Raw genomic sequence first — 27,508 nt, 5'->3', positions numbered from 1 at the left:
TGGAACATTTTAGATATTTTAAAAAACCTGTGTAACAACACCTGACCATGTTGATATTATTCCTATGCAATACTAATGTATACAGACCTCCCCTCCACCACTTTGCTTTTGAAAATACTGTGGTGTTGTTTTGTTTTCTTTCAGTGTCCTGAATTTAAAAGGCCCAGGGACATTGCAGTCGACTGGGTTGCTGGAAATATTTATTGGACTGATCATTCTAGAATGCACTGGTTCAGTTACTACACCACTCACTGGACCAGTCTAAGGTACTCCATCAACGTGGGGCAGCTGAATGGCCCAAATTGCACCAGACTCTTAACAAACATGGCTGGAGAACCCTATGCTATCGCCGTAAATCCTAAAAGAGGGTAGGTTAACAAGTTGGCTATTTATATTTCTTGATACACATATCCATTTTTAGGGATTTTTTCCCACCTCTTCTCTGTAGTTTTCCTTCTGTAATTAATGTTCAACATATAATAGATTCACAAGGCTTCTAAATTTTCCTCTACTTCTGTACAAGAGCATGAGCTTTTCACACCAAATCATGGCACAAAATACATGTTTTCCTGAAAGCCTGCTGCATGATATATTCTAAGTCTCTGTGTGTGTGTCTTATGTGGACATTTCAATAAACACATAACCAATATGGTTAACCTAAGATTGAATTTTCAAGACATTAACTATAATATTGAATGTGTGAAGTATGGAGTATCAGTATTTTGGCCATTTGTGATAATAAAAGATGAAGGTGTACATATGAACAAATTTAAACAATTTTAACACAGATATTTCCTTTCCTTTGCTTGAATTGTTCCTTTTTTTACTCTTTTATTTTTTTCATTTATAGAAAATGACCTAAAAGAAAAATAGAGAAATGTTAAATAAACCTCCTAATCATCTGCTCTTATTGGACATTCCCTGTCCGTAGGTTTAGAGTTGGGTCCAGGAGTCTGCATTTTCAGGGACTCGGGGGTGGTTCTGATGCATATGGTCTGAAGGGAAACTGTTTTGAGGAGCAGAGCTGAGTTAGCTGCAAGCTAATCTATTTGACTTGCCTCGTCAGGATGATGTACTGGACTGTTGTTGGGGACCACTCCCACATAGAAGAAGCAGCCATGGACGGTACTCTGAGAAGGATTTTAGTACAAAAGAATCTGCAAAGACCCACAGGTATGATGTATTTCTGACACAGTCTAGAATGTGGAGCAATGTGTTCAGCATATTAGTGTTAAAATTCTTTCCAGGTTTGTTGGCAATATAATCATTTTTACAAGCAGATAAAATAATTTATAGTATCACTTTATGAAAGTCATTAACATTTCATGTTGTATTTTTCCACCTTGAAAGTCAAGGCCTTATCATATTGCCAGTGATATTATGGGGATATTATTTGAAAATTGCCTAAGTTGCAAGGCCATTTGTAGGATTTCACATACGTGGAATTTTGACAGTTTATAATGTATTAGGGTATTTTTTACTGATATATGTTAATGCTGCGACAGATGATAATATTCCTAGAGGATCAGAAACTAAATGAGCAAAAAAAAAAAAAAAAGAAAGAAAGAAAGAAACTAAATGGGCAAAGAGGTGGGAAAACAAATAATTTCTGTAAAAGGCAGACATCATGATTCCTTGCCCTTTCATTCACAGCTCTTTTTAATCAGGCTTTAATATCCCTCCCAGCTATGTCATCTAAGCCACCACTCCACAAACTCCCTATACTCCCACAACTGCTCAGGAGCCTGCGTGTTTTGTTCTACTTGCCTGTTTTTCTCCCATTGCATTTGCCTCCCAGGCTCCCCATCTAGAATGCCCTTCTGACTTCTGTGCACCCAGATGATCCTTACTCACCTTATAAGGTCTAAGTTTAACACTTCTTCAATGAAACATTTCCAGAACTGAAGGAGCCTCAAGGCTCCTTCCTGTTCATGCCACACACAACATCCTTTGGCACTATATCCCGAAGGAGAGAATACATGTCTAGAGTACATATTACTTAATAATTGTGCTTTATAGTATCTTATTTAGTTGCAATTTTATTTATATTTGGCATCTATATTCTTTTTTTTAAATTTTTTTTAAAGATCTTATTTATTTATTTGACAGAGAGAGAGACAGCCAGAGAGGGAACACAAGCAGGTGGAGTGGGAGAGAGAGAAGCAGGCTTTCCCCCAAGCAGGGAGCCCGATGCGGGGCTCGATCCCAGGATCCCAGGATCATGACCAGAGCCGAAGGCAGACGCTCAACAACTGAGCCACCCAGGCGCCCCTGGCATCTATATTCTTATTAACTGTTAATGTGCCATAGGATTTTTCCTTCAACTACATTGTTTTTACTCTTTATGGGAAGGAGCAGTCTTTGGGGAATTAGTTCATTTACATAAGTGTGTCTCCAGTATCTGATTTAACAAGTACCAATTGAGCACCTACCTAGTGTGAGAAATTGTTCAAGATGCTGAAGACAAGTTCTAACTCTTGAGAAGAGATTACCAACTGTCATGAAACTTACCTTCCTCCAGAGAATGGAATATTTAATATAAATCATGCCAGATACTAGTAAGTGCTATGTGGAAAAGAATGGGGACTGTGAGGGGTGGAGTAGAATTATGAATAGGATTATCAAAAAAGTCATCTCTAGAAAGGTGATATTTGAGAAGAGAACATCACAGAGGTAGGAAGCTATGTGAGTATGTAAGCAAATAACTTTCTAAACAGAAAGAACAGCATGTTATGAGTTAGGAGTGAGCTTGGCATATGTCAAAAACAGCTGGGATGTTATTATGCCTAGGAACATATGAGCAACTCAGGAAAATGTCGGAAATGAGGTTGCCCAGGTGCCCAGGTATAGATCATCTAGGACCTCAAACAGACAGTTAAGAAATGAATTTTATTCTAGCTTTAAGGGGATACATGGGAGGCAACTGAAGAGACAAGTGGCATAAGATGCTCAAATACTATTTTCATTTTTAAAAGCATTTTAACTATCTTTTTAACTTTCCTCTTTTTAACTAATTCTGGACCTACAGAAAAGTTGCAAAATTAATTTTATAAAAAGGTCCGTGATGTTAATAAACAACATAACCACAGTATATGTAACATAATTTTCATCTTAAAGAAGGATTATGGCAGCAATTTTTAGAATTGCCTGTAGGAGGGGTCTTAGGAAGGCCTGAGACAGGAATTCTTATAAAGGTTATTTAGGAGGGGAGTGTTGTTCAGAAGAAACCTGTAAAAGATGGAGAGAGAAAGGGAAAGACACCAGAAAGACTGTGTTTCAGGGACACTCTCATTTTGTCTTGAGCCACAGGGGATGTGCTTTGGAACATAAATCCCACAGCAGGGAGGGGTCCTGTTTTATATGCTCCATCAGTCATTGGTTGACCTTTGGGCTCTAACTTCCCAGTGAGGCTGCTGCAGTCAGTTGAGCACAACTCTCCGGGAAAGAAGGGCAAGTACGATTCCTTAGCTCTAAACCAGCAGATAGTAGTAGACAAGTATTTGGTATTATCTCCAAGACTGGAAAACTCCCTGAAAGATGTCACTGGAACAAGTACTTGAAGGATAGGTAGGCATTTGAGAGGTGGGCAGATAACCCATCATGGTGTAGATGTTATAAAGGTGTTCTTTGAAGTCAAGTATATTTGGTTTTAAATCCTGAGGGATTACTTACTAGCTGTGAGATCTCAGAAAGGAACTTATTATCTTCAAACTTTGATTTTTATCACCAGCTACCAAAGAATATTGTTGTATACATTGAATGACATAGCACTCTAAGCCAGGAGCTGCAGTGTAAAGCCACATGGCACGTCCTGTGATATTAGGAGTCATGGAACACCTAGAAGGGGACAGGATAGGTAATGTAAAATGAACTGAGACTAGGGAACTTTAAATACCCTGGTGTTTTGACATGATTTTTGAGTTAATAACGAACTACTATACAATTTTGATTCAAGGAGTGATGTGAATAAAGTAGGTCTCCAGGCTTATTGCTTTGGTAGTATTGTGCCAATGAAATAAATAAATACAGAGCTAAGAGACCAGCTAACAATCCATTGAGTGATCTTGATCAGAGCTGAGAATAGCATAACTAGAATAGTAACAGGAGAAAAGGGGAGAATGTATGGGAGACAAAGTCGAGTTTGCACAGTAGAATTGATCAAATGCATATGAGAGTAGTGGAAGAGATAAAAAATGTGTCAAAGAGGGACAAAAAGTCATTAAATTAAAACTATTCATATAATTATCTTCTTATTTCCTTCATTTATCCATCCATCCCTCCTTTCATTAAAAAATATTGGATGCTCACTATATGCCAGACACTAGTGGTCATCAGAAATATGGTTTCGTGCACTCACTGAGCTTAAATTCTAGTGTGGGGGACCATAGAAAGAAAAACCAAAAAAGTGTATGTGCATGTGTGTGTGTGTGTGTGCATGCACAAATGCTCGTGTGTGTAAATGGCTCTGATAGAGAGGAGTGGGTCAGCATGCAGCAGGTGCCACATTAATTATGGTGGGGAAGAGAGGCTCTTTGAGTTACTGATGGTTAAGGTTAATTGCTAAACTGTACGAAGTCATAGACATGGGGAATGATGTTGCAATGCAAAGTAAAGAATGGGACTGAAGTCCCTGAGGTAGTAAAGGCAGAGTATAGTAAACAAATTGGAAAATAGCATGAAACAAGGCTTAGAGGGGTGGGTAAGGGTCAGACCACGCAGGATGTCAAAGACTGTAACAAGTATTATTGCTTTACATTAAGTAGATCATAGGATCTGAGCAGACATCCACAGGGACATGTCAAGAAAGGAGTTGATGTGGGGCTCTCTACCCCATGTGACTGGGTATGTGTGGCTTTTATTCTCAGCAACTCTGTTTTGAAAATTTCTGCCTCACTTATAGGCAGTAGACTCTTGGAAGCCATTTATTCTCTCACCCAACTAATACTTTTTTGTGTGCCTACTATGCATCAGGGGTAATGTTAGGCATTTGGAATAGAGGAGTGAACACACAGCTCCCTCTTCTTCTAGTGGTTATATAGTAAAAATATAATGTTTTAAAAAGTAAATTACAGAGTAAGTTATGAAGTGTTTTGTGCTATGGAAAAGAGTGTAAATAGAGCAGGAAAAAGGATCAGAAATGGGGGCACCTGGGTGTCTCAGTCGGTTAAGCACCTGCCTTCAGTTCAGGTCATGATCCTGGACCCTGGGATCAAGCCACTCATGGGGCTCCTTGCTCAGCAGGAAGCCTGCTTCTCCCTTCCCTCTGCCCCACCCCCACCTTGCCCTTGCCCTCCGGCTCTCCTGCTCATGTGCTCTCTCTCTCTCTCTCAGACAAATAAAATCTTAAAAAAAAAAAAAAAAAGAGTCAAAAATGATGGAGAGGAGTTTTCCATGTGACATTATTAGGTCTGTAGAGTAGAACCTTGAAAAAGTGCGCTTGAGCCCACTGTGCGGTGCTATCAGTCACAGGCAAGTGTTGCAGGTGTGGATGTGACCCCAGCTGAGTCAGTCAGTTGGAGAGATGGCACAGATAATTGAAAATTTCAGTTCTGGAACTTAATGCTTAGGGTTTAAGCTTAAGGTTTGGGAAATTAGCAAAGAAAGCTGATATTTAAAGCTGCTGGAGTTGTTAAGATGGACAACCGAGGGGAAAACAAAGAGGCTTCTTAGGGTAGAATTTTGTGAGATGCTTATATTTAGAAAAGACCCAGTTATCTCGTGCCTGGGTGGCTCAGTGGGTTAAGCCTCTGCCTTCGGCTCAGGTTACGAGCTCAGGGTCCTGAAATCAAGCCCCACATGGGGCTCTCTGCTCAGCAGGGAGCCTGTTTCCCCCTCTCTCTCTGCCTTCCTCTCTGCCTGCTTGTGATCTCTCTCTGTCAAATAAATAAATAAAATCTTAAAAAAAAAAAAAAAAAGACGAAGAAGATGAAGAAGAGACCCAGTCAGCATTGAAGACTGCAAGAGTGTTTTAGCAGTTGGAACAAAGCAACAGAATTCAGTGTCACAGCAGCTGAAAAAATTTCAGAAGAAAGATGGAGACCTTTTTGGGAATACCATAGTGACTTACACAGGGAAACAATAAATTAGCAGGAAGAGCATAAGCCCTCCATTTATATAGGCTTGAGTTAAAACTGAGCAGCCTGTGTAAACTTCTCAGCATCAAGTTTCTTATTTATAAAATGCATGTGATAATACTTACCTTATAGAGAATTCATAACAATGTACTTATTTTTTTAAAGATTTTATTTATTTATTTGAGAGAGAGGGATAGAGCACAAGCATAGGGGAACAGAGGGGGAGATAGTAGCAGACTCCCCACTAAGTGGGGAGCCCAACACCTGAGTCCCTGGGTCATAACCTGAGCTAAAGGCAGATGTTTAACTGACTGAGACACACAGGCACCCCTGTAACAATTAATTTAAATCAGATATTAAAACCAATATAATTAATTAATGTAATTCCTTTAATATCTAACAAGCTAAGAATAATTGTTCAAAACAATGTGCCATGTATTATGTTAAAGCCCCATATTATTCTATATAATGTCCACCATAACTCCCTAGCACTGATAATTATTTTAATTCATATTTTAAAATGTCATTTAGTATATTTTGTTAATTTGATTCATTTTCTCATTGTATATCAATTAGAATTCTGTAAGATTTTTAAAAATCCACAAGCCATATATAAAAATCTATTACTTCACGCCTCCTTGCTTAATAAGTGACTTTCTTCATATTGGAAATGCTGGTTTTGTATTCTTAAGCAAGATTTTATTCTATCAGGCGAAGCATCTCCCAATGTTGTCTTTACAGTGATTAATAACTCCTGAGTATTGTTATGCTAAATGTTATTGATATAAAAATGAGTCAAGAACAAATCTCATGTGAGCTTTAGGAAATAATAGATAATTTAGACTTCATAAATAGCATAGTACTAGAGAGTGATAACGAAGTGTTGGCAATGAATTAGTCATTGTTCTGCCTCTCTATATATGCACACCTTATATGTAGAGAGGCCCGTGTACTTAAGCATATGTACCCTTGAGATATCCTTCTACTGAAGTACGTTTGCTACTTCTGTCTTCCCAGAAACATCTTAAGACTTGCTTGTACCATTTTTTCTCTGTCTTTTTCCTTGGTGTATGTTGATAAATATTTGCCCTGACTCCAACATTAGTATATTGAAATCAGTAACTATAATGACACTTCTATTTCTCTCCAGGTGTGATATGCTGTTCTTTACATTTTGGGTTCATTGGAAATTCTCTCTTTCATTTCTGAATTCATGAATGAATATGTGCATGGAATTGCAACACATTTGATGAGACTCTGTACTTTAATAGGGTGTAGATAATATCTGCAGGAATGAACAGCAAGAGGAACAGATGTGTCTGTCTGTCCCTTGAGATAACCCTTGTATTTCAGGGTTAGAATTTTACTGTCCAGTTGAACAGTTAGTCCACCAGTTAGCTAGCATTATGTTTGCTCACTATGAGCACTGCCATTACAGACTTTCCAAAACCATGATGGGAATATCTCAGTTCTCTGGGCTTTCATGGCACTCATTATCTCCATAGTTGATACTTCATCATCTACTGCTTCAAATGATATAGTAGAGGATGAACTCTTTCTTGTATATTCTATGTATCCAATAAGACCATAAACAACTTAAATCGAAACCATTACTGGTATTTATATGTACACTGAGGAGTATTACAGTGCCCATACTTGATGTGTGCTTAAGGATAATTATGTATGGAATGGGTGAAGAGATGAATGCCTACAGTTTTAACACTCTAATCCATAGTATGGTTTTATAGCCTCTTTTGACAAATGCCACACTTGTTTATTTTTTTAGACACTAGGTTAAAAACAAAAAGTGTGATTTATCTTCTGATTCAATCAATTGTGTGGTGGTTGAGTAGCATACTCCATGAGATTAGGAACATGATCTATTTTGTTCTTTGCTACATACCTAGTACCTGACAGTGTATAGTACAAGAGAAGTGTCTTATGAATATATATTGGGTTAATGAATAATGTGTCAGGTAAGGACACTTTCCAGTTCTCCCTCCAGTAAGAGAGCATGTAAGATTATGAGTTTGATTTAAATAACATTTTATTTGATACCTGGAAGCTTATTTATGTTGCCAAATCCTGGCAATTTCTGAGATTTTTGAAGAAGTACACATTGACCATGCACGGGTTATAATTACTGATTGCAAATTCTTTTTTCCTTGGACAACAAAGGTCTCTAGTTAAATGAAATGGATAAAACAAGAAAATCATAGGAGAAGGGAGGGAAAAATAAAATAAGATGAAATCAGAGAGGGAGATAAACTGTAAGAGACTCTCAACTATCAGAAACAAACTGAGGGTTGCTGGAGGGGAGGTAGGTTTGGGATGGGGTAACTGGGTGATGGGGATTAGGGAAGGCACGTGATATAAGGAGGCCTGGGTGCTATATGCACTGAAATCTATCTCTGAAACTAATAATACACTACATGTTAATTAATTGAATTTAAATAAAATAAAATATAAAAAAAAACCTTAAGGTTATTTTTGGAACTCCTTAATCCATTTATTTTACTAACACTCAAATAAGGATGTGTGTGTGTGTGTGTGTGTGTGTGTGTGTGTGTGTGTGGGTGTGTATAAATTTAGTTTGGAATCTAAGACTGTAGGTAGGCAAACTACCTCAAAGAATACTTTTTAAAAAAGATTATATTTATTTATTTGAGAGAGTGAGTGAGAGAAAGCACAGAGGGAGAATGAGAGAGAGAAGCAGACTCTCGATGAGCAGGGAGCCTTAAGTGGGACTCTATCCCAGGACCCTAGAATCATGACCTGAGCTGAAGACAGATGCTTAACCAACTGAGCCACTCAAGCACCCCTCAAAAAATACTTTTAACAATTTTTTATTTTTTATTTTTTTATTTTTTAACAATTTTTTAAATAAATTTGACGTAGAGGTAAATATTTTCAGCCTTTAGATCCTTTTTATCACTTTTTAAATCAAGAATATGGTATTGCACACTTACTGGCTAATACTGCCTTACAAATATTGGCTTTCCTTTAGCACAGAATGTATATAGTCTTTTTCTCTATTTCTGGAAATACAGTGATTTTAATTTATTACTCTCCAGCTGTTCTCTCTTAAATATCACATTGGTATTACAGCCATTTCTCGTAAGATTTTGCTTTAACATTTTCTTTTTCTTTTCTTTCTTCCTTCTTCTTCTTCTTTTTTTTTTTTTTTTTTTCCCTTTGAGACCATAGTGGAAATTGGGGAATTAGTGTGAGGATCTTGGAAATTTTCAGAGTTCACCTAAAGTGAGATTCAAAAATCCCTAAAATGTAATCATAGCCTTTGATATCATGGGAAATGTTAAGAAAATGACTATATAACTAGGTTTATTATTATACATCCCTAAAACTTAGTGAGCCTGTCTTTATCTTTTAAAAGACTTCCAAATTGTGATTCCATAATGCTAGATTAACACAAATGGCACTTTATTTTAAATTTTCTGTATTTACACAGACTTGGTTCCAAATATCCATCATTCCCAGTTCAGCTAAAAAAATGACTTTCTTGGGAATTGATTTTTTTTCATTTTATTATTGGTACTTTATTAAAGACAAAAAGGAGATGTGATATTTTAAAGATAGAAATGAACTTGTTCTTTCATATAAAATTCACTCTCATCTCTATAACAAGAGAAGTTAGTTGATTCCTTTATTAACTTTTTAATTTAAAAGACTATCTCTTTTATTAAAGGGCTTAAGGAAAAATCAAAATCATCGATTTGTGGATTTTGGGCATATAAACTCCACTCATCTGAAAGCTTTGTTATATAATTTTTATCTAGCTGTAATACCATCCAATAGTAAAATATGTGACCAGAGCTGATAAAGATGGGTATGTCTTAGACAAGCCTAGACTAATAAGGCAATATGGGACACTTTTGAAAAATTTTTTACTGCTGCTGAATCTAAAGCAACAATATTGGTAATTAGATTGCATGGCACACATTTCTTTTCTTTTTTTCTACAGTTAACAAATTTAATATCCAAATGTAAAGACCAAATTTGGGGACAGCTTATTTTAATCTACTGTTTTATTGTATTGCATCTGTAAAAGAGAAAGGAAAGTGATTTCAACCTTGCTTAGACAACTGTTTTGAAATATAATGGGGGCAGCAGGAAACTGGTTCATTTTATGGTTCATGTTACCAGTAATTATATATGAAGAAGCAGAATCATAGCTCCCAACATGTTCACATAGCAAATCAATCATTGAGCAGAAACTGATAAAACATAAGCCACTTGTTTTAATTGTTAAGTCATTTCTTAGAGACTGATTGGACATAGTACATCTTTATATTACACTTAAGGAACAATATTCATATTTAGTTTGATTGCATTTGGGCTAGATCTACATGCTTAACTAAAAAAAAAAAAAATGATTCTTATATGGTTTTCACTGTGAGTTCAGTGTTTTTGTGTGTTTTGTTTTTGGTTTTGGTTTTGGTTTTTCATTCTGATTGTCAAATTCTGGACCTACCTACACAGGAATCCAGTTAGCATAAATTCAAAAACACTTCCCATTCAGTTGCCTTGCCATGGAGGTGTATCTTAGTTCTTACTGACTGTTCCGACTGGGAAAGCTATTTAACTTTCAGCTGCCAAGGGTATTTTAATTTCATTATATTGTTTTTATCATGTAATACATCATATATAAAAGACTAGCTGTGTCACAAAAATTAGACATCTACAGCAGTGAAGTCTTATTGTAGAAATCATGTGTTGTGATCTTACTTTTCTATATCGAAGGATGTTTACTTAAGATATCTTTTATGTTGGTGATATTTTTATGAGAAGATACTGACTAGACTCCAATAACATTATGAAATCAAAAAAATAAAAAATAGAATAAGTAGAAAAACATGATTTTCCACATCTTTTAGCCCATTGTTATCCACTAACAGATAAGTGATGATAAAAAATAAAGACAAGCAGTCCCAGAGAAATTTAATGATTAGAGTGAAAAATTTAAACACAACTAGAACCTTAATTAAGGAATTTGCCATTTATTCTTCCCTATGATAAACATCCATCTTTAGTCAATTTAAACTTGAACATGCATGCAGGTGGTTCACATCATAGGCCAATTCCAAATGGGTGAAAATGTCTTATGAGTAAGCCTTTTGTATTCTGAGAAATGTACCTTCATGTAGATACTAAAAATATAACTAATTGCACTGAATTATTATAAATAAAGTTTGGATAAGTTATTTAAGTAATGAATTAATTCTGAATGTACTATAGAGATAAAAACTAAAATATGGAAAAGTATTTTAGAAAAGAGCTATAGTTAAGAGACCAGTAAGTGTGGAAAGGAAGACTATCTAGGGTAGTTTTTCCTATGTGAAGTGAAGTTTTTAACTACAGCTTAATACATTCTATGTAAGCTGTACGTATGTATTGCACATAAGGAGAAATTATTTCATTTTTTTCCTAATTTTTATAGTACGATGATGTAGACTGGGTAATTTCTTTGATACCTGAAGAACAACATCAAACATAATTATACAGTAAGAAGCAAAAACATAATTTTAAATAATTTCAACTTTATTTTTGTTATTTGTCCTCATGTGTTGATTTTTCAGGTCTGGCTGTGGATCATTTCAGTGAGCGAATATACTGGGCTGACCTTGAGCTTTCTATTATTGGCAGTGTTCTGTACGATGGCTCTGATTCAGTAATCTCCGTCAGTAGCAAACAAGGTTTGTGAAGTGCTTTTGTTTCATCTTTTAATTATTATTGAGAGTGTTAAATAAAGGTACATAAGTATAAATACAAAAGCTTTACATTCTAAACTTCCTCAAATTCTTTTTTCTTGCAACTTGTTGCTCTTACTAGAGATCTTAATTTTCATTCCTACTAGAATAACAAGAGGCCAGGCCAGAATTTCCTTAGCATAGGACGATCACAGCCCATTGCTGCCTATTTTCAGAAAATATTCATTCTGTTCCTTCTGTAGATACTACATTCTGAGGTGAACACTTTAAGTAGTCAAGATTAGAGCCTTTGAACACAAGTTTTTACTTCAAATTGCAGTGATAGTAGGCAGAAATGAATTACTGTGTATAATAAAACATCATTGTAACAATTGTACATCCCAATGAAAAGCAGTGTGTAAAATTAACTTCCCTCTACCTTCAGTGAGTACAGAATCTACTTGTGCTCTTCTTCTATAGTACCCTTTTGTATCCCTGCCTCTATGCCTACCTCCTGTTTTTTATTCTTATTCTCCACCGTCTGTGCCTCACACTTGCCTTGCCTGGCAACCTCAGTTCTTTCTGCTGAAACTAATTTCTTTCCCTTCCGTTTTTCTTGCGCCTCCCTACAACAACATCTTCATTTATTTACCACAAATTATTTATAATATGTACTTGAAGTTTTAATATTTACATATTATATGTACTGAATATAGCTTTGCTTTTCATTTTTTTTAACAGAAGCAGAGGAGTTGAAAAAAAAAAAAAATAAAGTGAATTTCCATTGTGCCTTTGCCCAAAGTATGTTTTTTGTATGATGACCCTAGATGACAAAAAAAAAAAAAAAAAGAGGAAGAAGAAGGAAAGAAAAAAAATTACACATTGCTATAACTGATCACTGTAAAGTTAATCTGTTTCAGCTTAAGTGCTCTGAAGAAACATATAAGTTTTTTAAAAAGCACTTTATGTTTTACAACCTCTAGATAACAACTAAACTATAAATGTCATTTTGCATGTTATACATTTCAGTGTCAAAGGTTATATTAATTATTCCTATCATAAAAATCTCTTAAAATAAGTCATTTCTTAAAATGTGCAAAATGATAGCCTCTCTTAATGTTAGCCAAACTAGTCATATGCATCATTACCATTTGCTAGTTTTGTTTTCTTTAACCCATTTCTAAAACAGACAATGGTAATGTCTTTTTTTCTCTACTTTTGGTCAGTCAGGCCATCTAATTTGATCATTAATTTGATCTAGAACACAAATTCAGAATTTTGTGAACTGCCTTTCTGTATGCAATGGATAAGGCTGGCCTATAGCTTTTCTTTTGTCTGCAAACTGTACAGCAGATCACTCTGCATACAGTAAACCCCCAGCAAGTGCTTTGTGGTGGTGCAGATGGTTAAAGTGATGATGGAAATGTTTTTCATGTTGTGAGTGATATGTTTAGGATTTCACATATTCCTACTGCAAAGAAATTAATTCTAACAACTTTACAGCTAATATTAAAATATTATAATTCTGAAAGATTTTTTAAAACAACAGTAGTAAAATTTTCTACAGGATCTTGAATAAACTTGGTTTTAAGTCCAAGCACTTACTTACATTGCAACTTTTATAACTCCACCTTTTAAAAATTCTAGGCTTGTTACATCCACACAGGATTGATGTCTTTGAAGATTATATATATGGAGCAGGACCTAAAAATGGTGTATTTCGAGTACAAAAATTTGGCCATGGTTCAGTAGAATACCTAGCTTTAGATATTGATAAAACAAAAGGTGTTTTGATATCTCATCGCTATAAACAACTAGACTGTAAGTATATTTTTTATTGTTTTTGACAAAAGACAATATCTTAAAATATTTAACTATTTCGGTATCTTAATCCTTTGAGTTAAGTAACTTTAATGTTATTATTATAAGATTTTTTAATCACCAAAGTCAAGATGTAAATCATACAAAATTTTATTTTGCATTTGATTGTGTTTTCTTGGCTAAAAAAAAAAAGTATCATTCTGTTTTTCAATAAAACCTCTAACTCTACACATTAACCATGCAGGTATTGAAATTCATCATTAGCCATTTTGACTCTTGTTACTGTTAATAAGGAACAATCATAGCATCAACATTCCACCTTTAAAAGCAACTGGGGGGAGTGCCTGGGTGGGTCAGTTGTTAAGCATCTGCCTTTGGCTTGGGTCATGATCCAAGCATCCTGGGATTCAGCCCCAAATCGAGCCCCACATGGAGCCCTACATTGGGCTCCCTGCTCAGGGGGAAGCCTGCTTCTCCCTCTCCTGCTTCCCCTGTTTGTATTCCCTCTCTGTCTCTCTCTGTCAAATAATAAAAATACAAATGTTTAAAAATTAAATAAATAAATGAATGAATAAATAAACACAACTGAGGAGTACTGTCTTCAAGGGTTATATTTTCTCTGATTGTTTATGATTTTTCATTCTAGAAAGGAATAAATCATTGATGCAATTATCTTGAAAAACCGGTTTCAAACATAATTACCAAAAATATTGAAGAATAAAGTAAAAAATAATGTGACTGAAATTCTAATGATCTGTTTTTATGTATGAGTTTACACTTCAAGAAATTTTAAGATTTATTGATAAATTTTTGCTGCAAATAAAAAGAAACTTAACCCCTTTAGTGTAATTATCTGGAAAGGTAACAATTGATATTTGTACAAATCAGTTTTTGAAACAGATTAAAATGAAAGATAGTCCCCTAAGAACTTCCTGAAATCCTATCCAAACTTTTGTTGCTCTTTACCAATGATCTGACATTTTTAGTTCCAGGGTTAGTATGAGGACATGGTATCATCCTCTAGTTGTCTTTTATTGTTTTCCTTTTCTTCTTTCTTTCTTTCTTTTTTTTTTTTGTTTTTTTTTAAAGATTTTATTTATTTATTTGACAGAGAGTGAAGGAGAGCACAAGCGGGGAGAGTGGGTGAGGGAGAAGCAGGCTTCCCGCTGAGCAGGGAGCCCAATGTGGGGCTTTATCCCAGGACCCTGAGATCATGACCTGAACTGAAGGCAGCCGCTTAACTAACTGAGCCACCCAGGTGCCCCTAATTCTTTTTCAGAGTCAAATATTACCACCTTTATAAAAACTACATAAATAAATAAGACTTTGCGCTGGATAGAATAGGTGTTTGAGTAGTGGTTTTAACTGAGTCAAAGCCATTCTCACAGTCATCATTTCACTAGCTAGGTGTCATTTCTGTTTCATTCTAATGACAGATTCTCTAAGGAGAGCCATGGAGCAGTTATGACTGCAGAGGATGCTAATTGGATAGAAATTTAGACAAAAATAAATGTGGCAGACATTTACATGCACACAAACTGCAACCTGATGGAAAGGAAACCATGTTAAATCTGGTTTTTGGAGAAAAAGAATCCTGTCTCTTGTTTGTGTTTTGAACAAATACAGATGAATTTTAAGCCTTTGTAAATACAAGGGGGAAGTTGTTTCTGTCTGTTCAACAGTTCTGAAAAGACTTAAAATGAGGAGTAGGTCCCCCAAACGCTTCAGTTGACTTTACTTTTTTTTTTTTTTTTTAACATAAACCCAAACTCTACTTGGGTATCTCAGACCGACTCTTTTGCCAAAAATAAGTCAGATGGAAGAATGACAAAATATATGTTTGAATAATTCCTTCTCTCTTGTGGGAAGTGTAAATCAGTGTAAATTACCTGTTAATGATGGGTAATGGATAAGAATTTCTCTTACTTATAAAGGAGAATGGTAACACTGAAATAACATATACCCAGTGGCGATTGTTATGATTTCAACATTGCTAATGCATCCTTTCAGCTTGTTGAATTTTATGTTTCTGAAAACTACTGTACTTACAGTAATACATTTCTTTGTTTTCTTTTTTTAATCAGTGCCCAATCCATGCTTGGACTTAGTATGTGAATTCCTGTGTTTGCTGAATCCCTTTGGAGCTACCTGTGTGTGCCCAGAAGGCAAATATTTGATTAATGGTACTTGCAATGATGACAGCCTACTAGGTAAATAAATATCATTATTCTGTAAATAATTAATTTGTATGATAAATTTTCACACCTCTTGAAACTGAACAGAATTAGCTACTCAATCATCAATATAGTAGCCTTGATATCATTGGTTTTTGAATGCCTGCATAAACTACTCTCTTTGGTGATGACTTCCTATCAATTCATTCTATATTCACAGAACTGCACTGAGCACTTATTATTCAGTTAAGACTAGATTAAGAACTTTGAAGTCACACACCAAATCAAGATACTTTTATATAGCTCTTTATCAGTGAAGATAATGATATTTCTGAGGACACCATTTTCTTATAAATTTAAACCCCTTAAAATTCCTTATTCATTCATCAAGTTCATGATAAACAACTTTTTGCAACAAATACTAATTTTAGAAACTGAGGATAAGAAACTAAAGTGTACTTTCTTCTCCATAAAATTTGATTCACAGTACATACTACTACCAACATGAATAAATATTTTGAGGGCTTATGAGAAAAGCATAGCAGTAATTTAGAAATGAAGGACTAATTTAGAAACAAAACTGACAAGATTTCTTTATTCTTAGAGCTCATGTTTTAGAAGTACATTAATATTGAAACAAACATCTAAAAAAGTAAAACAGTATTTCAGATGCTTATTATAAGTATTAAGTAGCAAAGAATCACAAAATAAAATAACAAAAATAAAAAAAAATAGTACGAGGAGGAAAGAGAAAAAGGAGACATTTCTCAATTAGCCAGGTAGACTGGTGAGAAGTTTCCTCATAATCAAGACACTAGCTATAATGGAAAGACAAATTACTATTAAGTGAAAAGAAAATCAACACTTACTAAATTTTATGACACATTCAAAAACACAGTGCTCTAAAATCCCTTGAGGATCACATTTTTTCCAGTGCGATACACTTAGGATCTCTTCATAGCAGGACTTCCTACCTGCAGTATTTTTCTCTGTTAGAATGAACACCTCACATGAAGACCATGTCTTTGCCCTCAGTCAGCATCTCCACCCCCATATCATTTTCTCATTGTTCTCTACTGGGAGTTACAGGTAATCTGAAGACTTTTACCTTCCAAGACTCTAAGTGTCTAAAACTACCATAGCTTCTTCATTTAATATATATTATTTAAGCATTGGATATGCAAGGCAGAAGAGGCTGCAAAGATGATATGATGAATGACATAAACACCAATAGATATTCATGTGCATAGTGATAAATATGAGAAGAGACAGGGTTAACACCGTTAGAAGAATTCAGGTGATCATCCAATTAGAGAATTGATTACAATTTTCTATAGAATATGACCCTAGGACAAGGTCTGCCAAGACAGAGGGAATTCAGATTAAGTGGGAATGAGGGATCAGAACATGAGACAGAGGAACTGAAAAGGCACGAAAGTAAGGCATGTAAAGAAAATAGTGAGTCATTTATTTTAGTTAGTCTCTAACACGTCTGAAACAGTGTTGTGGGTGACAAGGTTAGAAATTTCTTAACACAGAGCTAATTGTGAATCATGATTGGTATTTTGGATGAGTCCTTCAGTGCCAGTTCTTGAAAAGGGAGCTGTCACTGGTACTAGACTGCACCCTTTCTCTTTATTGATTACCTTTCCAGTGAGAGTGGCTGTGATCTCAGCTGTGATGATCAAATGGGAGAATTAAATGGACATTTTCAAATGTTATTAGGCACATTTTTCACTAGCTGCTCTGACATGGTCATGTAGGTGAGCTATGTGTGGCCGCATATTCTCCTTAGCCTCTCAGAAACAGGTTGTTTAAAATAGCAGTCTTTCCCTGTAGAAGATGTGCCACATTTTTATTAGTTCCACACACACTCATAGCTCGTGATCAGTGATCTCCCCAGGTGCACCCCCACCATGCCCCTATGTACTGTGTCTACTTATACTATTGGTAGGGTGGAAGAGACCCCTGAGACAGAGATGAAGATTCTGCACAGAAGTTTTCTACTAATGCCACCAATGTGACTTTTCCATTGACTCAGATGTCAGTGTTGTTTTTATGGTCAAGTTGCCTACAGTTTTTGTTGTTTTTTCATTACAACTAGACATTAATAACCTCTTTTTCTTCTTTCTTGGTATAAATTATGTATCTAAAACCAGATGTATTTATCCAATAATCCAACAAATACACAGGAAGAAGTTGGCCTGGGGTGGATCTGAGGTAGAGCTTTGGTGTAGGCCAAGATCTATCAATTAACTAATGTGTTTGGCCCTGTCATCCCTTAGTCTAGTTTCTTTTGCATAAAATTAGATTAACAATAGATATTACTACTACTTGTAATAAGAACAAATATTTTGAAGGCTCATGAACAAGGCATAATTTAAGTACATGTATATTATTATATTTAATTCCGTCAAATCCCCAAAGATAGTATGGTCATTGCCCCTGTTTTTACAGATAGAAAATTAAAGAATGGAGAGGCTCAGTTAATGGTCTAACATTGCTTAATAATGGTGGTCCCCCAAGGTGAACCTAGGCATTCTCCACTCTTCACCAGCACATAGTCCACCTCAGTGCCTCTATAGCTCCCAAATCACCCATATCCAGAGTCACTGAAAAGACCAGAAGTGCCCAGCACAATGCTTTACAAAAAGTAGACACACAGCACTCTAAGATAAACCTATCATTAAGTAAGTAAGAAAATGAAATAGATTTTTGCTGTATTAATTTATCAAATTTTATAGTTTTATGTTTGGAATGAGAAAGCGTGTTTGTCTAAATGTACACTTATCCAAGATCTAAAACTTTTTTGTTTTAAATTCAATTAGCCAACATATCGTACATCATTAGATTTTGATATAATGTTCCATGATACATTAGTTGCATATAATACCTAGTGCACATCACATCATGTGCCCTCCTTAAACTTTGCAAGAAATTTCAGTTTTACTATTTCAGATTTGATTGAAAGTCATGATTACAGAAACCTCCTAAAAGTTCATTTTGTAATTTAAAATAAATCTTACATTTTAAATAATCAGAGTGTTAAAAAATATTCACATTGGCCTCTATGCATATGAGCCTTGGTAGCAGACAGTTTAGACCACCTCGGTGAGGAATATAAATAAATAGATTGCAGAATTATTGATTGGTGTAGATAATTGCCAATTAATTTTTTCCTGACATTAACATTTGATATAGCCAAGTTTTTCTGCCTTTTGTAATTACTTGCCTTTCTCTAGCTGCTATTGTTAAATGATGAGACACTGAATATTTTTAATCTTCATGGAAGAAATTTGAAATTCAAATGTTACTCATTCTTGGAGAAGTATTCACCTGCTCTTTCCTATAGTTGATTATAATTGCTGGAGCTTGGCTTCTGGGGGTGATTTCGTTATTGACAAATGCAGCCTTCTTTTTCATTCTAGAACTATTACAGTTAGGTTTTGAAATCCACTTCTATTTCATCAAGCAGCGTTATATTTTAAAATTTCTAGTGCCTAATGAGGCACATTATAGAAATGCACATGTCCTAACATGTAGAAATTTTGAATATCCATGTAGTTTACAGAGAACATTTACAGATGAAAATTGACTCTCCCACAATAATCTTAACTATGATCATAATGCCTTAAATATTTATCTTCTCTGTTTACATTCACAACTCCAGTCAGGGATATTCTATGCTGAACTAATTAGAAATGTTTGGTTGAATTTTAAACCAAGGAAGTATATATTTCCATTCTAGATCTTTCTTGAGAATTCAACCTCTGTATTCAACTCTTTGCTTTACAAAGAGGCAAGTCTCAGAATTTCTGGTACTGCTTATAAATAGTCTCTATTTATTATAGTGGATGTGATATTTGAGTCATTTTTTTTGTTTGAAGGCACTGAGGCTCTTTAAAGTGCTCTTGTGATTCTTGCAGTGATATATTAACACTTCTGCTATGTGTGGGCCAATGGATCTTGAACAAAGAATACAGGCTGTTTTGATTTTACCTTACTTTGCTATAAAAGAGGTGTGGCTTTAGTAGAAGGCATATTCTAGAACAGAATGCTTCTCACAGTACTCTCAATCATTTGTGTTCAATTGGGCATCAGGTCCTCCCCTAAGTAAAGCAGTATTTCTAATGGAGTAAGACCGTGTCAACGGTAATCTGAAAAAGTTATTCCAAACTAATTCTAAGACTCATCATATTTTTAAAAATAATTTTGTAACCCCAAGGAATGACCATGTTTTTCTTATCCTCAGCCACAATATATTAAGTAGACAGATGGTACCTAGTCATTTTCCATATGGAAATTCTACATATGGAAAATTTCTGACACTATTTTATCAATATCTTGTACCAAACCTATGTGACTTTTAGTTTTGAGTTGTTTATACATAGTTAATAAGGATGCATATCAAAGAATGTATTTCTATTTAAATATTTTTCTATACTATAAATTATATGTGTTATATGTGTGTTTATATATATCTATAGATATATATCTAGTATATATCCATATTCATTAAATATTCCATATCTAATATGTATACTATATATATACTTTATATGCATATATCCTACATACTATAAATTTATCTTATGTATTTTAGTTTGGTTTAATATCAAACAGTCCTAAAAATAGGCCATGCTTGCTTATATCATAAAGAAAATGTATTGATTGGAAAATATTTCATTTTTAGGAAGTTTCAGTTGGTTTTGTTATGTAATGTTTTAATAAATAAAGAAATGGTTAATATCTCTTTAAGCCTAAAGAAGAATAAAAATTAAGTCAGTATTTGTATTCACCATTTAACAGTGGTTAAAATCTATTTCTCTATTTTCAGATAGTATTTATAGTATTTTGCTTTTTCTACTTTTATATTAGAGGTATTTATTTGGGGAATTTTATAAAAAAATTTGAATATTTAATTTTTATATATGTGAGTTGTTCTTATTCTACCATCTAATGAAAAGCATGCTAATTTGTACATTCCTTCTTATAACCAGATGATTCATGCAAATTGACTTGTGAAAATGGAGGAAGATGCATTTTAAATGAGAAGGGTGACTTGAGGTGTCACTGTTGGCCTAGTTACTCAGGAGACAGATGTGAAGTCAATCACTGTAGCAACTACTGCCAAAATGGAGGAACCTGTATACCCTCAGCTCTGGGTAAATATTTGAATTTCATTGTGCATTCAAATAATTTGCCTTTTTCCTTACATCTGAAAATATAAAGAGGATACTTAGTGTTAGAAATTTAATTCCTGGTGTCTTTATAAAAATAGATTAACACAAATTACATTTAATTATTAATTCAACATAATAGTATTTGTTCTAAATTCGGTATATTGAAGTTCAAGTCACAAAATGTAACAATAGTAATGCTCATTATCGTGAGATGAGTGTGCACCATGTAACAGGGGTCAGTGCTTACAGGTATTCTGATGCTGGCTTAGAATGATTAAGTAAAGGGGTGCCTGGGTGACTCAGTGGGTTAAGCCTCTGCCCTCAGCTCAGGTCATGATCTCAGGGTCCTGGGATCAAGCCCCTTGATCTTAAAAAAAATCTTAAAAAAAAAAGATTAAGTAAAATCAGTTCTATAAGCTTTATATGTTTGATTCCAAAATCTTTCTATTTTTTATTTTTTAAATTTTATTTTGACATTTCAGGGTAAAATGTTTTAAAAAATATTTATCTAAATTTCAGTTAGTTAACATTCAGGTGTACAATATAGTGATTCAGCACCTCCATATAACACCCAGTGCTTATCACAAGTGCTCTCCTTAATCCCCATCATTAACCAATTAACCATTAGCAATCCTTCCCTACCTACCTCCTGGCTGGTGACTATCGGTTTGTTCTCTATAGTTAATCTTCGCTTGCCTCTCTCTCTCTCCTTTTTCCCCTTTTTCTCATTTGTTCTGTTTCTTAAATTCTACATATAGAATCATATGGGGTATGTTTTGACTGACTTATTTTGCTTAGCGAAATACTCTCTGGCTCTATCCAAGCTGTAGCAAATGACAAGATTTTGTTCTTTTATATAGCTTAGTTATATTCCATTGTATTTAAATACCACTATTTCTTTGATCTGGGCTATTTCCTAATTTGGTTCTTCTTCTTTTTTTTTTTTTTAAAGATTTTATTTATTTATTTGGCAGACAGAGATCACAAGTAGGCAGAGAGGCAGGCAAAGAGAGAGGGAGGAAGCAGGCTCCCTGCTGAGCAGAGAGCCCTAAGTGGGGCTCGATTCCAGGACCCTGAGATCATGATCTGAGCCGAAGGCAGAGGCTTAACCCACTGAGTCACCCAGGCGCCCCCATAATTTGGTTCTTAATAGATAATGTTGCTATAACATTGGGGTGCATCTGTCCCTTTAAATTAGTATTTTGTATTCTTTGGGTAAATACCTCATAGTCCAACTGCTGGATCATAGGGTAGTTCTATTTTTAACTTTCTGAGGAATCTCCATACTGTTTTCTAGAGTGGCTGCACCAGTTTGCACTCCCAACAGTGCAAGAGGGTTCCCTTTTCTCCACATCCTCAACAACACCTGCTGTTTCTTATGTTGTTGATTTTAGCCATTCTGACAGGTGTGAGGTGATATTGTAGTTTTGATTTGCATTTTTCTGTTGACCAGTGATGTTGAGCATATTCTTATGTGTCTATTGGCCATCTGTATATCTTCTTTGGAAACGTGTCTATCCATGTCTTCACATTTTTAAATTGAATTATTATTTTTTGGATGTTGAGTTTTATAAGTTCTTTATATAGTTTGGATACTAACTCTTTCTCAGATATGTCATTTGCAAATATCTTCTCCCATTCCGTAGGTTTACTTTTAGTTTTGTTTATTGTTTCCTTCACTGTGCAGAAGCTTTTAATTTTGATAAACTCCCAACAGTTTATTTTTGCTTTTGTTTCCCCTGTCTCAGGAGACATATCTAGAAAGAAGTTGTTTTGGCCAATGTCAAATAGGTTATTGTGTATTTTCCCCTCTAGGATTTTTATGGATTCCTGTCTCACATTTAGGTCTTTAATCCATTTTGAATTTATTTTTGTGTATGGTATAAGAAAGTGGTCCAGTTTCATTTCTTTGTATGTTCCTTTTTAACTGAACAGTTACCCTAATGCTAAGCCTCATTTTCTATTGAAAATTAAATTAAATTAGGTTAAAATTAAAATCTAAGTTAAATATAAATATACTCTATTAGTATGTCTGATAGCATCATAATTCATATCTAAAATCATAACTACTTCATTGGCATTGTAATATAGTGTATAATATGCTTTGAAAATATCAGGTTAGTACATGTTAAGGTATACTTGAAATTCTTATTAATTTATGCAATAGTTCTGTTTGCAAAAAGTGTTTGCTACAGTACATAAGTGAACATTAAAATATATTTTTCTACTTAGTGCTATTATATTTAAAATGTGTTCCCATGGGAAAAATTAACCCCAGTGCATAATAAAAATATAATTTGTAAATTCCAAAACTCAGTGCAAAGGACACTGAGCAACTATTAAAATGAAATTTATGCAGATTTAATTCTACTACAATAAATGCAAATTTAGTCAAATGGAAAATTAATCCATATGACCTTCGCATCCACTACACTGTTAATTTCTGTCTTACTGGGAGTTTTCACTCCTTCTATTGCTTATGCTATTCTTTGAAGTGTTTAGCATAATGCTACCTGAAAGAACCACATGAGGAAGTATTTTCAATGGAGTTTAGAGGAACCAAACTGTTTCTGATTTGCATTCTAATAGTAAAAGCATTACTCTTTCTTTAAATGTGATCATTTTATGTCTATAGATATTTTTGACTTATGATTAATTGATAATTAAGGTGTTCTAGATACTTAATAGAATTCTGAAAACATATGCAGCAACTTGACTGAAATAAAAAGTCACTAGGTCTTACTATATATTTTCATTCTAAGAGAAGCTACTCCTTACAGTAGAGTATATTCTATTGCTGTGGGAGAAATTGCAGTACTGGGACCATGCAAGTGAAAACTGAATGGGTGTGTGGTAAAAGGATAAAACCTGTAATTGTATTTTAGCAACACAGATACCATTTCCTTTAGGAGAGAAGTTTTCCTTGCACAAATGAGTTGTTTAAAGATTTTATTATTTGATTATTAATTTTCTCATTATAATAATAAAATTTTGGGGATTACATCCAGATAATTTTCTTTTATTTGCCTTTAGAAATATTTAAATGGAAAAAGTTTGGTACTCCAAACCATGAATATCTATTCAAACTGCAATGGATCCACAAGGACAAATCTCTATGAAACATTGAATTTGCTGTCCTGTTAATGGATCCTGAACTATAGGTGGATACAGCACAACTTCTAATGTTTTGTTCAAATCATTTGTCCAGATCTTGCTGTATGCTTAAAATCTATAATATATCAATTTTATCTTTGCATCCAGATAATTAGATCTTGATTTACATAGATAACATGTTCAGAAAAAATATATATATTTCAAATCAGTAATAGAAATGAGTCCTTATATGAATTTAACTTGCTATGTGGCCATGTAGTTTATTGTCGTAGAGCATCTAATTATTAATAATAATATCCTATCCAATTAAATCATATACAAAGCATTTTTTACTTTGAAAAATATGGTTTTATAAAAACATTGTTTGGTATTATAGACTGTAGAACCTCATTATCTCCACACAAATGTTAATTTGTTAAACAAATCCCCATGGGCAATTCATGGATTTATTCATTGTTGGTTTACTTATGGTTAAGCCTTTTGGCAAATTCCTATGTGGACACTATATGACTAGGGTTTGGGGCAGCCTTAATTAAAATTTATAAGTTTATGACAGTTGTATAGAACTGTAATAACTGAACAAAGGAAATGTCACCAGTTAATTAAAAGCACACATCTGAGAGGCATAATTTAAAAATTGAGTGTTTCTTCATTCCTTAAGTTTTTTTTCTAAATAATAGAGAAAGCTAAAAATAAAATATATGAACTATATTCATATAGGAAAGTACTGCAAAATGAAAGTTTGACATTGATTATATCGACAGGTGTACATGTACTTCATTTCTATGACCTGTTCATAGGCGGATATTAAGATAAAGTTTGCTTGGGCATAACAATGGAAATGAGAGTAAAGCACTGAATTACTCTATCATTCTATTATAGAAAATGGAGAATAATTGAAGAGTTTTTCTCATCATGACTATAATGAGGATATTTATGTGATTAACTATATATATTTACAATTAATCTTAACTTTTATAAATATTTATTCCCCAAAGTGTGTTGATACTGTTTGGTCTTTTCCTTACTCTTAGAGTTCTGTTATTTAGACTTTTAATGTTCATATCAAAATGAAACAAGGTTTTCTTTTTTTTTTTTTTTAAGATTTTATTTATTTATTTGACAGAGAGAGACACAACAAGAGAGGGAACACAAGCATGGGGAGTGGGAGAGGGAGAAGCAGGCTTCCCACGGAGCAGGGAACATGATGCAGGGCTCTGTCCCAGGACCCTGGGATCATGACCTGAGCCAAAGGCAGATGCTTAATGACTGAGCCACGAGCTACCCAGGCGCCCTGAAATAAGGTTTTCTACACAGCTGATTTAGAGTAATAGAGTGAGAGAGTTTATAAATTTGGGACAATATACCCAAATACTCTCACGCATAAAATTTGGAGTTATGCAGAAGGGAAGGCCACTCTGAATTTAGGGAGTTTGAAAGTGCACAAAAGGAGGACTGCCTAGGAAAAGGAGTGATGGTGCAATTTTTTATAGTAGATAATACATTTGTATTGGATATCTTAAATGAATATAGAAAGTAGAGCACAGAAGCTCTCAGGGTAACCCTCTCTGTTACCATATCTATGGACTTTGGCAGTGAAAGGTTTTGTCCCCAGAACTAAAATAAGAGGAAAGTGGCCCCCAATGGGGGCGGCAGGGTTGGGGCGGATTCTTCTCACTACTTCTCACTGCAACAGAAAGGGCCTTTATTTTTTATTTTTTCTAAATATTTAACTTATTTATTTATTTGAGAGAGAGTGAGAACATAAGAGGCGGTTCGGGGTGCGGCAAGGAGAGGGAGAAACAGGCTTCTTGATTAGCAGGAAGCCCTACGAGGGACTGGATCCCAGGACCCTGGCATCATGATGTGAACCAAAGGTAGAAGCTTAAAGACTCAGCCACTCAGGCACCCTAGGAAGGGCCTTTAAAATAATAAGTAGATGGTGAGTCTTTTCTTTCTTATTAATTCAGGCTCTTTCTGCCCAGGACACTGTCCCAAATATGAAGGTGACATATATGGCTGCCATTAAATAAGATCAATTATAGCTGCCCTAAAAATGTTTGCTCAAAGACAAGTTAAGCTGGGAACTTTTGGATACCCTCAAAAATTCATGGGACTAATGACAAAATGTAAATACTAATGTTCCTCAAGTCACATCTGTACCTAGGACATGAAGTACACAATCACATAATTAACAGCTTGATAAAGGGTGAACATGCATTTAAACTGCCCATCTTTGTTTTTCTTTCACTTTTTATTTAAATTAGAACTTTTTAAATTGAAATTAATCTTTATGTCCTAGCTTCCTTAACATAAATATTGTTTATGTTTAGGGAGTGCTAAGAATTGGGTATTTGGTCCTACTTGCTTTTTAAGGATCTAAGAGAATATTATATTGAAAATATAAAATTGAAAACATAAAATAGGGTATATAATTTTAACAAATAAGTGACATAGAAATACATAGCCATCACAAATCAAGTAGGGGGGAAAAAAACAGCAAAATGAACAAATGGCAAAAGATGAATCTCACACACACATGCACACAAACATACAAAAGGAGGAGAAAAGAGGAAAAAGAGGAAGGAGAAGTTTGGAGAGGAGGAAGTACAGGAGAAGCTGAGTCACACACAGATGAAACCAGCATCCTTAAATCACTATCAGAAGAAAATGTTCACATACAAATCTTGAAGCAAGTAATTTTGAAATACTCACCAAGAGTTTAAAAGGTTTTGTGTCCTTAAAATAATGAAAATTTAAGAAACATATTCTAAGGATTACATAATGATAAAAGCCAAAATATTTAGAAGTGAAGATGTTCAACATAGTGTTATTTAGAATATAAAATTGGAGATAGAAACCTGAATCGAAATAGTTAGCATGTAGGATAAAGCATATCTAAAAGATCAATGTTATATGACAAATAAAGCCACATTTGTAGAATATATGATAATATAGTAAAATATTCACATTGTATCTATCTTATTTTTATTGAAGTATAGTTGATACACAATGTTGCATTAGGTTCAGGTGTACAATTAAGTGATTTGACAACTCTTTAATTTATGCTATGCTCATCACAAGTGTAGCTACTATCTGTCACCATGCAATGCTAGTCCAGTATCATTGACGATATTTCCTATGCTGGTACCTTTCACCCCGTGGTTTATTCCTTCCACAACTGGTAACCTGTATCTCCCACTCCCCTTCATCTATTTTGTCCATCCCCACTGCCTCTCCTGTGGCAGCCACCAGTTTGCTCTGTGTGTTTGTGGGTCCATTCTTTATTGTGTGTTTTGTTTTTCAAATTCCATATATAAACAGAGGCATATGGAATTTGTGTTTTGTTTTGTTTTGTTTTGTAAGAGATTTTATTTTATTTACTTGACACAGAGAGAGGCACGAGCTAGGTGGAGGGGCAAGCAGAGGGAGAA

General features: G+C 34.4%; 1 protein-coding gene across 1 annotated transcript in view; it reads left to right on the top strand.

Moving 5' to 3' along the window:
- Positions 1–27,508, top strand: part of LRP1B (LDL receptor related protein 1B) — a gene marked incomplete at both ends in the record, with an annotated part of 1,929,835 nt that overhangs the window by 1,833,543 nt on the left and 68,784 nt on the right. Inside the window, 6 exons of the mRNA XM_080798957.1 lie at positions 145–368; positions 1,067–1,173; positions 11,672–11,788; positions 13,430–13,603; positions 15,688–15,813; positions 20,778–20,942. Coding sequence (XP_080655083.1) covers positions 145–368; positions 1,067–1,173; positions 11,672–11,788; positions 13,430–13,603; positions 15,688–15,813; positions 20,778–20,942 — 913 coding nt within the window. The remainder of the gene's footprint in view (positions 1–144; positions 369–1,066; positions 1,174–11,671; positions 11,789–13,429; positions 13,604–15,687; positions 15,814–20,777; positions 20,943–27,508) is intronic.

Source organism: Martes martes, assembly GCF_963455335.1.
Source record: "Martes martes genome assembly, chromosome: 3".
Lineage (NCBI taxonomy): Eukaryota > Metazoa > Chordata > Mammalia > Carnivora > Mustelidae > Martes > Martes martes.
This window is presented reverse-complemented; position numbering and strand designations above follow the sequence as displayed.